The sequence below is a fragment of the Buteo buteo genome, chromosome 25, assembly GCF_964188355.1.
Source record: "Buteo buteo chromosome 25, bButBut1.hap1.1, whole genome shotgun sequence".
NCBI classification, from domain to species: Eukaryota; Metazoa; Chordata; class Aves; order Accipitriformes; family Accipitridae; genus Buteo; species Buteo buteo.
This window is the reverse complement of record NC_134195.1, coordinates 17,837,068-17,853,078: the sequence shown is the minus strand read 5'-3', so window position 1 is coordinate 17,853,078 and position 16,011 is coordinate 17,837,068. Positions and strand designations below refer to the sequence as shown.

Sequence of the window (16,011 nt, the reverse complement as noted above, 5' to 3'; positions counted from 1 at the left end):
CCATGTGTTCTTGCCCTTTCCTCAAAACCCATCACACCAGCCCCCAAAACACTCCTATATCCTCACCAACTCTTTCAATGCCTGCCAAAAGTAAAATGAAAAAATGCATCACTAGTATCATATACGCAAACACTTTATAGTGCATATTTTATACTATTACCTGAAACAACTCAATGCCTATGGACACATTTAGTTGAACAGGTTATCCTATGCACTTAGGAGATCATTATGTTTTAAGATGCAGGAACAGAGAGAAATAGTCATATAAGTGAAGACCTTGTTTATTTTCTTTAAATATTATTTAAATAAATAAGGCTTATTTTCTCCTTTAGAATATGCTGACACTTAGAGTATGTGAAACAAGCAAACACTAGTCAGCACGTAGTAAACATATACAGATAGAATAAATGCCTTTGAAGGGTGGTGAACAGGATTTATTTTCAGAGGCACTCATGTGAAAAGTGGTCACTACAACAAAAATGGAACGCTATCCTGCAAAGATAAGTATTTTTTATTTATTTTGTGAGCTGAATGCCTGGCATGCTAAACCCCATTTTATCCTTTAATAAAAAGAAACATACAATTTAGAAACAGGTTCTAGAGCTTAATATTATAAACTGCTTTTTGTAATTGTTTATGACTGCTATATCAATTTGCTAGAAACCAACGTGCAGACTTCAACCCTTTGCTAAAACAGTGTGGGAGAAATCAAAGAAGTCAACTATTCTTCCTTCAGCAAAGACAGTACCAAAAGCATGACTAGTTTAAAAAAAATAAAATCTAAAAATGGAACATTTTTATTACAGAACTGCCTATCACTGTCAGAATGCTTGAACTCCCCTCCCCTCATAGAGGACCTCTGGTCACATCAGCTGAAAAGTTCTATTTGGCCAACATGTCTACTGAATTGTGAACAGGTTTCCAAACAAATGGCTAAATCTAGAGTTCAATGACTTCCATGGAACCCCATTGAAAATGGGTAAATGGGAAAATATGAAGAGAGTGTGTTTTAACTGCACTTAATCAAGAAAGAATTTGACTGCAGAGTATTTACTAGTTGTGGCAGTTTGCACATGGAAAGCAATTTCTGAAAGCCTGGCTGACTTTGCCTCTGACATCCATGACAAAAATCTTTACGCTTGTAACATGGAAAAAGCATTACTTTGCAAGTCACTGAAATGCAGTAAATATAGACTCATTTTCATAGAACAATAGGTCAGAGTAGAAAAGCAGTTTATAATATTATCTTTCCAAAAATGCATACAACATCCAGTGTAAATGCTAAAGTAAAAGAAAAACACATAGTCCTCCTCCCTCCCCCATGCCCAATTCATATTTTTACAAAATGAAAAAAGATTACTCACTCTGTCACGACGGCTGGCTATTTCTGCTTTAATCTGATATGGGTCATATTTGGTATTAGTTGAAAATCCAGAGAATGCTAAACAGATGGAAAACAGCATTTTACATTATTTTTTTTTTCTTCTTTAATATGCTTGTTAAGATGTGGCACTATTTAATAGACCATAGCATTCATTCTTTGTGTTACAAGTCACTAGGTTTTAAAATAACCCTCTGTGCTAAAGTACAAATGAAGAATTACCTTTGGCCTGCCTGAATTTTTTTTGTCCTCAACAACAACAAAAATTGTATATAGCAGCACTGCATATTGCCTAAAAGCAACTAGCCTCTATGACAGGTGGCATTTACTGATGCAAGCCATTTGTGCAACATTAACAACTGCTAATTGCTTCCTACGTATGTTGAACTGAGAGTATGATAGAGACTAAAGTAACAAAACTATTGTCAGAATGAAATTCAATCAGCTACAGAGAGAAGTTGCCTCCTAAAGCAACAGTGTAAGGAACTGACACAGAGATCAATCTCTGGCAAGTGAGATCTTAACACAGTGTATCTAGAGTCAGGCAATGATTTCAAGCTGTGGCATTACAAGCTAAATCCTAGACAGATGAAGTAAAGGTCCTAGAGGATAGGCTAGGCAAGACCAACCGTGATTTATCGAGTGAGCCATTCACGGCAGCGCTGGCCCACTGAAAAATGCCTGGTATGTGAGTGGATGGGGTTGTGCTGTTAGACCTACCATCCTTTTGTAGAGCTGAAGGCTGCTGCTTTAAAACCCATATTCGTGTCTGCGTTGCACTGAGCCTTTCAACTCTCGAAAGAATACTGCAACGCCAAGGTCATGTCAAGCGTGCAGGAACTTGCCAAAATGAGTAGTCATGCCTGGATTAATTCTCTAAATCCAGGATTTTCTATGGATTTTTTTTTTTTTTTTTTTTTAAAAACAGTGCTGATCACAACTGAGTCACAAAACTGCTGCATGGGCACCTCCCTGCCAACCCACAACCGCTGAGCTCACACCACCTCCCACTCATGAGCACACGACACTGAGTCAATGGCAGCACCCACAAGCAAAGAGGAGGAAAACAGTTTGTGAAGTTTTAGTTCTTTTAACACAACAGGCTGAAACATGTGATGGTGGAGGCAGGAATATTTGCAATATAAGCACCCAACTTTGGCCATCTAGTTGCACTCAAATCAGGAGCCTAAGATTTCTGTAAAATAATGGAGAAGCATCCATCCCAGAATGGAGTGGAGGAGCTGAATTAAGAAAACACAAGTGGAGAAGCCTTGGGGAATCTGAGCTGACAGCATGATTAATACCCAAAGGGATTTTTAATTTTTTTTGTAAATATATCATCTGACTAATCAGTCCATCCCATTTTCTCAAAACAGATGCATATGATCTCAAACCAATATAAAATATATTAACATATCTTTAGAAAATTTTTTTTCACCTCAAAACAAGTGAAAGGTTTCATTAAATGATTTTACAGTATCTCACTATCAATTCCAGATATACCTAAAAAATACCAAACCTATCAGAAGACTGAGAAACATAAAAGTCAATGGACATAGCATTTGCATTCATGCTACAGATAAGCCCCAATTTTGTCATTTTCAGTCACATTTTGTTGCTGTTTCCAAGAGCTTTAAAAATATGAAAAACAGGTTATATTTTTCTAGTATATTATCTTCAACAGAAGTTTCTTTCTGAATATTCACCTGAAGTAATTCAACAAAATATCCCACAGAAATACTGCAAATTTTCAAAACAAAAAGCCCAAGGTCCTAGAAAAGTATTGTAATAAATGTGTATTTTGATTTTATAATCTAAATAAATACTGATTACACTATCTTTTACCCTATTCCAAGTCTTTAAACGGTAGTTAAACACTCTTTAAACAATAATTTCTTTTTTAAAATTTCTTTTTCTCAATAAGAAAAAAAATTAACCTTTCTTAATAATTCTTAAGAAACTTGAACATAACAGGAAGAAATAAGACTAGTCACAGCTGTTCAGTTATGTCACAAACTAAATCACAGAATACATATATTTAAAACTAAGCAAAAAGATGAGATAATCCCAGTTCAACAGTAAAAGAACACTTGGTGAAGACCATCTGGGACACCTCAGCCCTAGAAAACATCTTCTATTCAGGATTTTGGCATACATATGAATTACCTTGGATCAATAAATACCCCTGGATGAGTAGCTAAACGCTTCTATCCAGATGCCTGTTTTAACCCCCCCCTCCAGTCAGGTCTCTTGAACATTTTCAGAAAGGGCTAAGCAGATCTTCCCATACTTGGCATTTACCAGCAAATCCTGCAGTTAAACAATCGCTGTACACACAGCAGCCACTGAAAAGCCACCAGCGCAGTGAAACTCCACTACGTTTCCACGTGGCTGGTGGGTATATCCATTTGATACATTACTTTGAGCTAGACTGTTTTGACTCTTCAGCAAAGACACCTTTTCCTGTTGCACCAGCCAACAGCCATGACAGCGGTGCAACAACTTCAGGTTTCAAAAAAAGTGTATCATCTACTCCAAGCTACCAGAGACATCTGAAGAATGAAAAGGGCAGGAAATCAAGGCTCTATGACCTACACCACCAGCATTAGGATCAGAGACTGGCATTCAAGAACGAGGTGCACTAATGAAACACTGCTTCCTACTTCATGGTCAGAGGTACTCTTGATCACAACACCTCATCCCTAACTCTTTACAGAAGTCGATAAAGCGACCATGGATTCTCAGAAGTCTTCTCCTAAGATGAGGGTTCCCTCCCATGTTGAGGGTGAAATAATATATGAATTTAGGAGTGCAAGTAGGTGGCTGGTCCAGCAACATTCAGTCTTGTCTTTGTTACCTTGCATGAAGCATCACTACAGCTAGCTCCGAGATGGCTACAGATGCTAGCTGGAACATATCCCTGTTTAATGTTAAAAAGGCATATTCTAATAGACCTAACAGGAAATGGAAGTCCCTGAATAGCAGTTAAATGATAGTGCCTCATTTCTGCAGTCAGGATCTTCATTCAGAGGAGAACCGGACGATGGAAGCATTTCACACTATTTCTTACGCCACATGTTGTGAGAGGCAGGTGGGTAAATCAAGAAAAGACTAGTAAACTCACAGCTGGCATAAGAACGGCTGTCATCCTCACACATTTTGTGCAATTGTTGATATTCTTCTTGGGCTAGTTCAAAACGCTGCTGCTTTACTTGGTAAATCTCTTTCTTGGCATTGAGTGCCTCCTGGGCAACTATTAAATATTCCTTTAGCATGCGTTCCTGCTCCCTTCTCCATTGCTCCCTTGGGTCCTCGATTTGTGTGAGCTCTGAGGAGAAAAGCATTAAAAAAAAAAAAAAAGAATAAATTGTAAGACACTTCAGCCTACAAAGTACAAATTATTTCAAGGTCTCTTCTCAACTAGCACACCTAACACTACATTGCTCAAAATCACTCCAGCCTGGACAAGAAGCAGTAAGGACACAGAGTGGAAGAACAGGGAAAGCTCTTTCAAATATAAAAGGCATTTAAATTTTATTCTTTTCTTTACAAATTAGAGTAAACCCAAAGAAAACAGTGTTTTGGCTCTAACCTTCCCTCGTAGCCAACTTCAAAATTCTGAGAACTACCTAAAACCCCAGAACCATGTAGGAGCGTGAAACGTATCTCAATGCTTAACCCATAACTCTATAAACGGTTGGAACGACCTTAGAGATGCTACATACAACTTCACAAGTATAACATCCTGAAACGTCAGTGACTACACCTGTGTAACTAAGGAGAATAAGGTCATTCAACAGAAGTTAGCATTTTAATCTCAAATTCATTAAAGCATTTAAAACGGTTCTTTTTTTTATCTTAAGAAACAGCACTCTCATGCTTTCCCTTTCCAGGATTTAGAACAGTTCGTATTCAAACACAATAAAAAATAGGTTTCCAGTACAAAATCTTTCCCATATATATGGATTTTCAAAGTTATTACCATGCAACAGTATCTTTGCAGTTGCAAAGACACTGGAGTAGGACACATACATTAAAAACCTAAAAAATTATTGGTTCATTTGTTTTCTTTTTGTGGTGATGCTCAAGCTAGCAAATATGTTTTACATGAGGACGTCCATGTGAAGTCTCGTGTTTAAGTGAATGTTAATTTCTGATGATTGAGGCTCTGCCGATAAGAAGTTGCTGCAGATGCAATGTCAGTGTTCAAAGCAGTGACAGAACCTGCAGCACAGTCAGGAGGTAAACACCTGGTCATTTTTTCCAAACTTTGTTTCTGACAAGAGATGAAAGCCAGTTATGTTTTGTATTATCTTGTGTATGTAATTCAGTATATTGGTGTCAGTGTCGAAACAAGAAACTTATATAAAAGATTTAGCCCAACACATTAAGAACTCCAATGGTGTCAGGGTCATGCTAGCAGCTCTACCATTTGAGAGCCATCTGAAAAGTACACAAACAAAACCACGAAGCTCATCTATGAACAGTACTTCCAACAGATTTGTATATTAGCTTTCTAATAAGCTTTTCTCTCAACAGCTGTAACATTTCTCTCCCCACAGCTCCTCATATTGCAAGAATATAAAGACTGTCCTTGTAGTTGTGCAATTTCTCCCCACATCCCAGGGAACCTCGATTCCCAGCAGCACCTTCTGGCTCCAATGCCCCCAGACTACCTCTGCAGCCCAGGACAGGATGCGCTGTGGCTTGTTCCAGTCTCCATAAATCCTTCTCTGCACGTAGGGCAAGCAGAAGCAAACAGAGTTCACATTGCAGCCCATCCTTTACTGACAGCATGGTAATTTGCAGTGCTATCTCATCTGTCCGTAAGTATTCCTGAAATCTGTGCAAATTTAATATTCCTAAAACTGCTAATCCCCTATGGAAACTATGCAGAAATTAATAAATATTTACAAGACAGAAAAGGTGGATCCTAGTAAGTGTCTCTTTTTTAATAGGAAATTAATCATTCTAATCTCAATAAACAGCCATGGCTAAAATGTTATGTTGTATCACACATTAATTTTCTGAGGTCTTATACTACAGGACACTGCATCTCTTACCAAATTGTTTCAGAAGCCTTCTCAAAAGCTAGCAGCATTCTTCTGAGGCAGAAAACTTCTTCAGTACAGTAGTAACATTCTCTTCTGTTTTATAAAGTACAGAGGCTTCACTTTGCCCTGGATTTCTACACAAGTTTGCCATGTAACAACACAACTAAAGCTACATTGTATGATAAAATTCACTTTCTTAATTTCTCTATAACCAATTAAAATAAAACAAAACACCCCACCACCCCAAAATCCCCACTACAGTAATTCAAGAACAGCCCCAGACAAACGCAGAGAATATATTATTCTCTCACTGGGGAATGCCCAACTGGTTAAAGGAGACTTCAAAGGCTCCCAAGACTCTGAGGAGGAGGGAAAGGAATTCTGCGGCTGGCAGCCGCCAAGGTTTTTAAGCAATGGTTGGACAAGAGCCAAGAGCAGCTTAGTAAGGGTGTCAACAAAGTACTGAATTTACAGAACAAGATGGAGATCAGGGTTGGAAGCACCATTGAGATTTACAGAAGATTCCTCTGTTCCTGGAGTTTTTCAATATAAATGGAAAGTTATTGCCTAGAAATCTTTTTATTACTTTTTGGGTAAACAAACATAGCAAGAGGCTTGGAAAAATCAGATGTATTACTGTTTTCTTTTAAAAGGTGGAAGGGCAAAAAGCTTGAGATGGTGCATAAAGCGTGAGAGGTCCCTGGTAAGCACAATGCTAGAAAGACTCTCTTTGAATTATCCCTTGCGTTTTCTCACAATATATCTTGAAACCAAAGCACTTCTAACTGTTTTGTCAATTAACACAGAACTCCAGTGCTGTATAAAGCATTTAACCCGGTCAGCCACAAAAGGCAGTCGGAATGTTTTGATGTGGAATTTGCCATTCCAAGTATTTTAGACATAGTTCAGAATACAATGTAAGGGAGTAATTTCAGAAAAATATTTCTTCAGTTCCTACACCATCTCATGACACATGATTGTCTACTCATTAGTTCTCACTTCTACAAAGGAGGTTAATGCAGCCTTGATTGGTACCTTTGTTATCCACAGTTTAAAATTGGACTGAGTATCCTACTAATTTTTGAATAATGATTATCCAGCTATAATATCAACTCTTGTCTTCCCTCTGAATATAAATCTCGCTTGTATATGCAAGCACTGTATTAGCCTAAGGGTGACAAACCCATTTTGCTGTGACGGTTGAATTACCATTTAGGATAATATCTGTGGGTTGCAAGTAATTAGTTATCATGAAAGAGACAAATTTTGCAACCTTGTTAATTGCAGAATGATTCCTTTCCCTCAGTTCAGTACTGGCCCTATGATGTTTCCATCCTTCTGTTTATATATTACCTTTACTTAATTCCCAATATGATTAGTTTCTTCTCTTTCTGGGCCTTCCCATTGAGCATTTAGGAATTCAACTTCTCTCTGCAAAGACTCTCTTCTACAGTTTTTGCTCTCAACTGCACAGAAAAAAAACGCGAGCCAGATCTGACATGCCTACAATGATTAATATCCTTTCTGTAAGTTCAAACTTGATGTTTGTGGTAAAGCCACTAATAACAAAGTCTGAAAAGCAAAAGGGAGTGATTTCTTTTGCATGCGATGGTGATTGTTATTCCTATCAAAGATGCCTACCAGTAGGATGCTTTAGTAGCTTTTTTAGTCGCAGCATTGCAATGGGAGTTCATGTTCTACTCACTATCTATAGGGACTCCTAAAGCCTTCTACAAAGTTCAAGAAAAAAAGAAAATTGCCAATATCCTCGTTTGTACTTTTTCTAATACGTGCATTCACGCACACGTACATATGTTGGTGCAAGTGTACTCCATTACTGTACTCCGATGTAAACCTCACTTTGTATTAAACTTCAACATTAACTAAAGTTACCATGACAGTTTAAAGAGCAATCATCATTAAGCTACTACTTCTTTTAAACAGAGTTATTGTAAGAATTTCCTAACAGTCTGTATTTATTGCCTTTCAATTGTCTTGGCTGCCTATCTTTATGATCAGTGCATTAACAGCTCTTTAAAGCTTATTATTTAATTTGCAATCTTTGTTAATTTCACAACAAATAAGTACCCATGTGGGTCAAACAATATCATGGGAACATTTGTTATTCTGTTGGGATTTTATTTAAATAAGTAATTGTGAAACCACAATACACAAGTAATTCCAATGATGGCAGGAAGCCAAACTCTATTTCTACACTTTTATTTTTTAATTGACTAGATTTTAAGTAGATAGTATTGAGGTTGTTTTTGCAGATTATACTATTTACCATTGCTGTGATAGCCCATATAACTACCACCTTCTCTTCTCCCTCCCCACCAACTGCCAACTGCCACAATATTGAAAGCATTCACTCATTGGCGATAAGAAGCTTAATGATAGCAGCACAACACTAACAGCAGCAGCAGTAGAAGAAAGCTGTAAAGATAAGACTTTTTTTTAAAAGTAGAACTGGCAAATGTACCAGACAGTGGCAACAGAAAGCTCAGCAATAGTCCAAAGGGGAAAACATTGGAAATTTCTCCATCTTAGTTTCCAAAAGGGACATCTGTTGTCTTTTTGATAGCACTTTGTACTGTATTAAAGCATAAAACATACATTGCTTAAGAGAGGATGAGAATATTGTACTACATTGTGCTTCTAATTAAAAATCAGCACTTTCAGAATGTATTTCGCTCTTTAATATAGAAGAGTGAACTATGGATGACTGGAAAAAGAGGAAATACAAGAGTATAGGATGAAAATCTTAACTGACATATGACAAAAAGCAACAACAAAATTACTGATACTCCACAGTATGACAAAGCAAAACAAAAGAGTTTTATACACTCTAACTCGATCATAATTTGTAAAATTCTTTATAAATGGAAGAAGGATTGTGCCCCCATTTGAAAGAAAGAAAACAGATACTGCAAGAAATTACTTGCATGCATTTTCTCACTGTAGCATGAGGTGCGTAAATGCCATCGGAAACAAAGTTAGTGCCACCAGTTAACATCAGCTTGCTAGGATTTCTCAAAATAATCATACATCTACTCACGATTTATGTGGTCCATATAATAAACTCCAATCTGTTGATCGTAAACAGTTTCCCATCCTAAAGGAAGCTCATCACCAACACAGTCAGCAAATGTCAATGGCTTTGTAATCCTGCAAAAATAAAAATAACACACATAAATACAAAAGGTGCAGAGTTTACAGTGCAATGAATGTTATTACACATTTTGAAGATACCTCCATCATTTGATCAAACTAGTTATGCTGCTGAGGAATGTGCTAATTACAAACATACAGTTTCAAAATAAAATTTCATTTAAATATGCTGACAGATACTCCCCAAACAGGTAAGACAAGCTTCTCCCTTCAAGTTGCTATGTTTAACAGTTTAATTACAATGGCATGCAGTCCTGCCAGTTTTTCTCCCATATTGCAAAGAACACAAACCTGAAGCTGGAGTTCACTGATGCTAAAAATTACTAGAAGCTTTATAGGTTTTAAATTCTTTAAGGTGTCAAAGCAGTATAATTGTTTATCCTTAAAAAAAATGAAATAAAATTTTAAGAAAGCACTATAAACCAGATTTCTCCTCTTTTCAATTATACATTTCCAACTACTAATGATAATCTCTTGGTCCAGACCCATCCAAAGTAATTCCACTCTTTCAAAAAGAAGAGAGACAAACAAATGTCTCTAAAGAATTCCAAAGCCATTAGAGCAGACATAGTAACTAATAAGTAACAGATTACTATCTAGCAGCTTAAAATATCACTCCCCTTGCTAGGCAAAATCTTAATAGGCCAGTGGGTTATAGAAAGCCAAAACAGCTGTTTCAATTTTCAATTTATTGACAGGAACATTGAAGATACTGAGTTACAAATTCTAGAGAAAGACTCCAAACTAACACTGTTCTGGAACATCAAGGTATATTAAAAAACACTAGGATGAACAATGATGTAAATAAAAAATCCTTAACATCCAGTGGAATCACATCTATTTCCCAAATCATCGTTTTCATCATTACTTAACCCCTAAGATAATGTTTTCCTCTAAAAGCTGCCATAAAATTCCTTTACAAAAAAGCTATTAATATAGTAATTTCAATTATACATGGGATATAGATCCAACACCTTCAACATTTATTTGTTGAGGCATTTCCAATACCTAGAATGATGATAGCTTTTCAAAGATTAAATACATGCATTAATTTAGGAACTGACTTATGTTCAGCATAACCTATGGCATAATACTGTTTGGCGTAAAATGGAAATTCCATTTGTATGTTATAATACCCAATTAAGGTTTCCTGACACCAGATTCGGACTATGTGTACAAGTACACTGCGGAGTAGAGAGATCACTGGGACTGGTAATTGCACTTCATCTGATAACACCTCTACAAAACAATAACTTTGTCTGAACTAAAACATGTTTGTCTTTGAACTAGAAGTCCTTCTCCACCCAAAACAAAACCAACCAAAAAAATCCAATAATGAAGACTTGAAATGATGGAAATACTACTATATTCTAGCTATTCCAATGGTCCAGTAAGCACACCATTCAACCACTAACAAAAAGCACATAACTTTGCACACAGCAAACAGAAAAACTGCATTTACCTGTCTCCTAAAACTATTTTAGTATTCTTGAGATTAAAGTGTTCAAGATTAACTGTAGAAGAATAAAAAAATCATATCCTCACTAGCTTAAATATAATGTTTGAACAGCTCTGCACAACAGTACAAAGATCAAGTTATTTAGGTCAAATAATAAAGAGCCTGATCATATGCTATGGATTCTCAAACATGTATAAACAGTTTAGTAAGATGAAGATGTACATAAACTTGAGCACCACCGTTTAAAGTAAAAATTTTCCATTACTGACAAATACATAGTTTACATCATGTAATCATGCAAATCCAAAGCTGCTGTATTCAAGAAAGAAAATGTTACTATGGACTGGCACATGGATTCTTTCAGTAATTCATCTAGCAGTCAGGCAGACCAAATATTGCCAAAATAGTTCTGATCTCCCTGGAATTCAGTCAAATATTAAAAATATAACATGCAGCATTTTTTTCTTAAACTCTCATGGTTTTGTTCTGAAGACATCATGTTTACAATTTCTCAAAGTAGTCTAGACATGAGCTCCTAAATTACCACACTATAGACAAGATTTTCTTTGGAATGAGTTATGAGACATGCTTGCTTGCTATACAAACACACCCTCACCCTTTATTCGTAAATAAAACCTGCACATGATACTCTAACCTTTCACACTACAAGAACTTCAATTCAATGCTGTGATCCCACCAGGGCTCAGACTTCCAGGACAAGGACAACGCTCACTTTCTGGAAAAGGGAGACTGAAGAAAGCCAACGCATCTGGTCTAACCAGTTTTCATTCCAATGTTATAAAGCCTGCATGAACAGTTTAATTAATAGTTTTGAAGGAAACCTTGCAAGAAAAAGAACACATAAGAAGCTGTCTTCCAGATATTCAGACCATTAACAACTTGATGTTGCTCATTTTAAACTATACTCAAAGCTCCTCCAAACTGGATTCCCTTCAAAGCACAACGTCACATTGATTCTCAATTCAGTCACATTTATATGTATGTAGTTTGAACGTTCTTCATTCAATTCATCTATGTCAAAACATGCAACGCTTAAACTAAGAATTGGAAGTTTCTCCCTGTGTTTTGCCCTGGTTTAACTAAGTCAACTGAAAAAATACGTTTCTGGTTTAACCAGCACAACCCTGAGGACAAGATATTTTTTTTTTCCAGCTAGGGAAACTAAGGGTTTCCAGAATAACAAAGACAAAATGAAACAGATGCAGATATGGATATTGGAGGTCAGCCACAAATTACAGCAGTAGACTGCTGAAATTAACTATCTTCTGGAAGTACAGCTTGACCCTCTGTTTTTTTTAATTAGCTTAAGCACTGTAAAATAGGACAGGTCTTTTCTGCTTCTATATAAAGAATTGTACAAGGTACAAGTACATCTGTTAAAACATTTCAAAGTATTAAAATAAAGACAAAAAAACTTTTCGAAGCATTATAAAGACAAAGACAGAATAAAAATGCTGCCATCTTTAATTAAATAAAAAACAGGGCTGCCCTGAACTATGCTATTCACAGTAGTAAAGAATAACTAAAGCATTTTATCTGTCCCCAGTGATCATCTCCTGTCCCCCCCAAGACAACTGTTAGACACTAATAAGAAGGTTCTGAACTTCCAGCTGAAGACAGAATTCCTCTGGGACCAGAGGAAACATTAAATGGTTGCAGCCCCTGGATCTACAGCCCAGGTACAAGCGACAGTCATCCACGGGGGCCAATCTTGCACATATCAAAGAGCCAACCATAACTTCAGATTAACTGATTTGCTGATTCTTCGTTATCTTGAGACGTTTATCCTTTCCAAAAGTTATGATGCTCTTCAGTCACTAGGCACCTAATCTTTTGTGACACTGAAACCCTTCAAAAGCAAATACAGAAACAGGTAAGAAAGCTTCCATAACCCAAATCCTGCACACCAAGCTGAGAGAAAAATTTTTGAGCATTGTCATGCGCCTTGGATCTGTCACCACTAACTCTGCCAAAATTAAGTGCTTTCATTAAGAAGAAATGGAAGTCTGCTATTTGCACGCAGTAAGACAGACATATCTGAAAACCCAAGTTTTAATATTTTCTCTGCATCAATTATCAAGCTAAACAGAATACAGAAATCAAACTACAAAATAAAAGCGAGCAGTTGAATAAAACTGTTTCTGACTAAGAGGTGTTTCTTCTCCTCCTTGCATACTTATTTTGTATCTTCATCCATTACCCATACACAGAAGGATTCCAGAATACATTACCACAGCCTTCTGAACAAGCGGCAGCAACAGATATTTCTTGAATGCATCAGTTCATGGCAGGGAGTGGGTGGGAAGCAGCAAAGACGACAGCAAAAGGCAATAGTTAAATACCATTTTAGATAAATTACTGCAAAACTGCTCTCAGCTTTAGTATACTTTGTTAACAGAATCTAATTTCAACCTCCAAAACCACCACAGAAAACCTCAACCTTTAAATAATAAAAGGAACACTTCAGGGTTCAAAGAAAAGGCATACTTCAACTCTCCAAAACACAGTTTGACCAATAGCATGGGACAGCCATTTCATTGTTATGGATTTTCAAAAACAGAACCAGATCACTAAAAACACAAGGCATCAGTACATACTAGATAAGTTCCTCAGTCTTCCCATGGCCCTGATGCCACATCAGAGGGCCCTGGCTGCCTGAAATCCCCAGGTCTAATTGAGCAAAACTTCCCCTGGGAGGAACTAAATTAAGACAAACAGAGCCTGTTTTTGCAAGATCTTGGACAGGAAATAAAAAAGGTGTTTCCAAAGTAGAAATGCTGCTGCAAACTAGCTGCTACCCCTCAGACAACATCTAGATGCCTGAATTACATCCAGGGTCACCATATCTTCCAAAGTGGGCCTGGATTAAGAGGAAAGCACTAAACAAGGACTAATTATGAAAAAGAACCACCAAGCTCTGAAGAAAAGCAATCATTTGTAGGGGAGATGGAAGGAAGGATACAAGAACAGCAACTTCCAACTGTGCTTTTATTTCTGTTCATGATTTTGGTCAGGTTCAACAGCAGAGGCAGAAAGTGTCTAATAAAGTTTCATACTCCTCAACAGACAACTAAGAGAAACCTCTTAAATCTGATTTCAGTCTGAATGGCCATCTAATGGGATAGATGGTTTTGCCTGACAAATGCAAATTACAGGCTAGGAAATTTTATTAATTCATATTACAGATCTGAAAAATACCAGGCAATTTAAAAAGGAGTAACAGTGTAACTAGAAAAGAATTAAACATTCTGATAAATTTAGCAATAGTTTATCCAAAGTACTATGCTGAGTATATTACTAAAGCGTCTGTCACAAGGGAAGAAACAGAGAAGGCAAAAAGAGAAATCAGGCACACACTTAAAAGCTTTCAGCCAGACATTTTTTTCTTACCTCCTTTCAAACATGAATTTAAGCTACAACCATTGTTATAAAATTCAACTAATCCTCTTATCTTGTATCATGGCTCTTATTCCCTCCAACCGTGCAGCAAAAAAACACCGAAGAAATCAAGCAGGAATGGAAGATGATTTTTTTGTTGTTTCACAGACAAGAGCAAGAAGAGCTGTTTACACTGAAGGGGAGGATGGGGGTGGTGAGGGGGTGGGTGTTGGGGGTTGTTGTTATTTTATTTTAAAATAAATACCCTGAAGAGAGCACCTCCTCCTCCAAGCAGGGCAGGCGCTCATCCCGTACACGCTGCCCAGCTGCTGAAGCGAGGAGCTCCCTACGCGGTTCAGAAACGGCCACGCGCCAGCCAGAGCCACGCAGCCTCACCTCGCGGCAAAAAACACAAGCCAGGCACGGGCTGTTTGCGGCCAACGCCACCATGAACTCCAGAACCTGTTACAGCACTCTGGAGCGCACCGTGGCTTTCCTCACTCTGTCCTCTCTCACGGACCCAGCTCTTCTCAAGTAGCCAAGTCATAAAAACGAGATGGATTTTGAAATAAGGTTTGGCAAATTATATCCTGACTGCTTAGTCAAAAGTACAACAAAGTTCACCGAACTATATTTTCAAGACAAAAATACCTTACAAATTTTTTCTTAATCCAAATGATATATCTTCATTTTACTGCATAATTTAACCTCGAGTTCTGAATAAAATAACTTACTGAACATCTACTCAATCCTTCATTCAAATAAATCCACAATACAGATGGCCAGACAGAAACTTGCACAAATGAGATTCTGTGCTCAGGACAAAGACTTAAAGAAGGTAACTTGTATTCAGAGTCACCACTGGGATACACTTCCCTTAGAAATAAAATGCTACCCTACAGCAAGGAAATAACAGCACTAGCTCTTCTAAAGGTCACTTGAAATTCAGTCTTTTTAAGACCACACTGTATTTTGCAGTAATTTTCATTCTTTTTTTAAAACAACTTCAAATAAGTACATGAAAGAGCACTAATAGTGTCAAATCAGTGTATTTGCTTCAATTAATTTTACAGTAACATAAGCCAACACAGCATACATCAATGTGCAAAACAGAAGGCACAGGATGGCATTAGCCAGGCTACAGTAATGAATCAACATCTTTAAGTGTGGAGAAAAATGTGTGTTCGTTAGTAATTTTTAACTATTTTTTTTTTCTTAATGGAAACAAGTGTTAACTACCTTTAACACATGGTATTACAAACCTGGACAACCTATGCCAAGACAGCTGACTAGCGTGTCCCTTCCACAAGTATCCGAATTATTTGTTGATCACCACCTCCCGAGCCATGGTTTGCCACTGTTTACAGCATGACAAACAAGCTGGTGGCAATTCCTTTTAACCCCACTCTGTAAGGTACAGTGCTTCAGAAGCTGGTTGAAAAGCAGCTCCAACATCTCGGCAACAGGGCAGCATAGATGGCAACTTCGTCAGCCATCCTATTCCTCGGTAGCTAACTGCCCTTGTTTTACAGCCACCTGAGCTTATA

At 37.3% G+C, this 16,011-nt stretch overlaps 1 protein-coding gene across 4 annotated transcripts in view; it reads right to left on the bottom strand.

Annotated features, from left to right (window-relative positions):
• Positions 1-16,011, bottom strand: part of WWC3 (WWC family member 3) — a 103,689-nt gene that overhangs the window by 56,121 nt on the left and 31,557 nt on the right. For all 4 annotated transcript variants that reach the window (XM_075057572.1, XM_075057569.1, XM_075057570.1 and 1 more), the window contains exons 2-4: positions 9,494-9,603; positions 4,506-4,709; positions 1,365-1,441 (exon numbers count right to left, since the gene is read on the bottom strand). In XM_075057572.1, the coding sequence (XP_074913673.1) occupies positions 1,365-1,441; positions 4,506-4,709; positions 9,494-9,603 (391 nt within the window). The remainder of the gene's footprint in view (positions 1-1,364; positions 1,442-4,505; positions 4,710-9,493; positions 9,604-16,011) is intronic.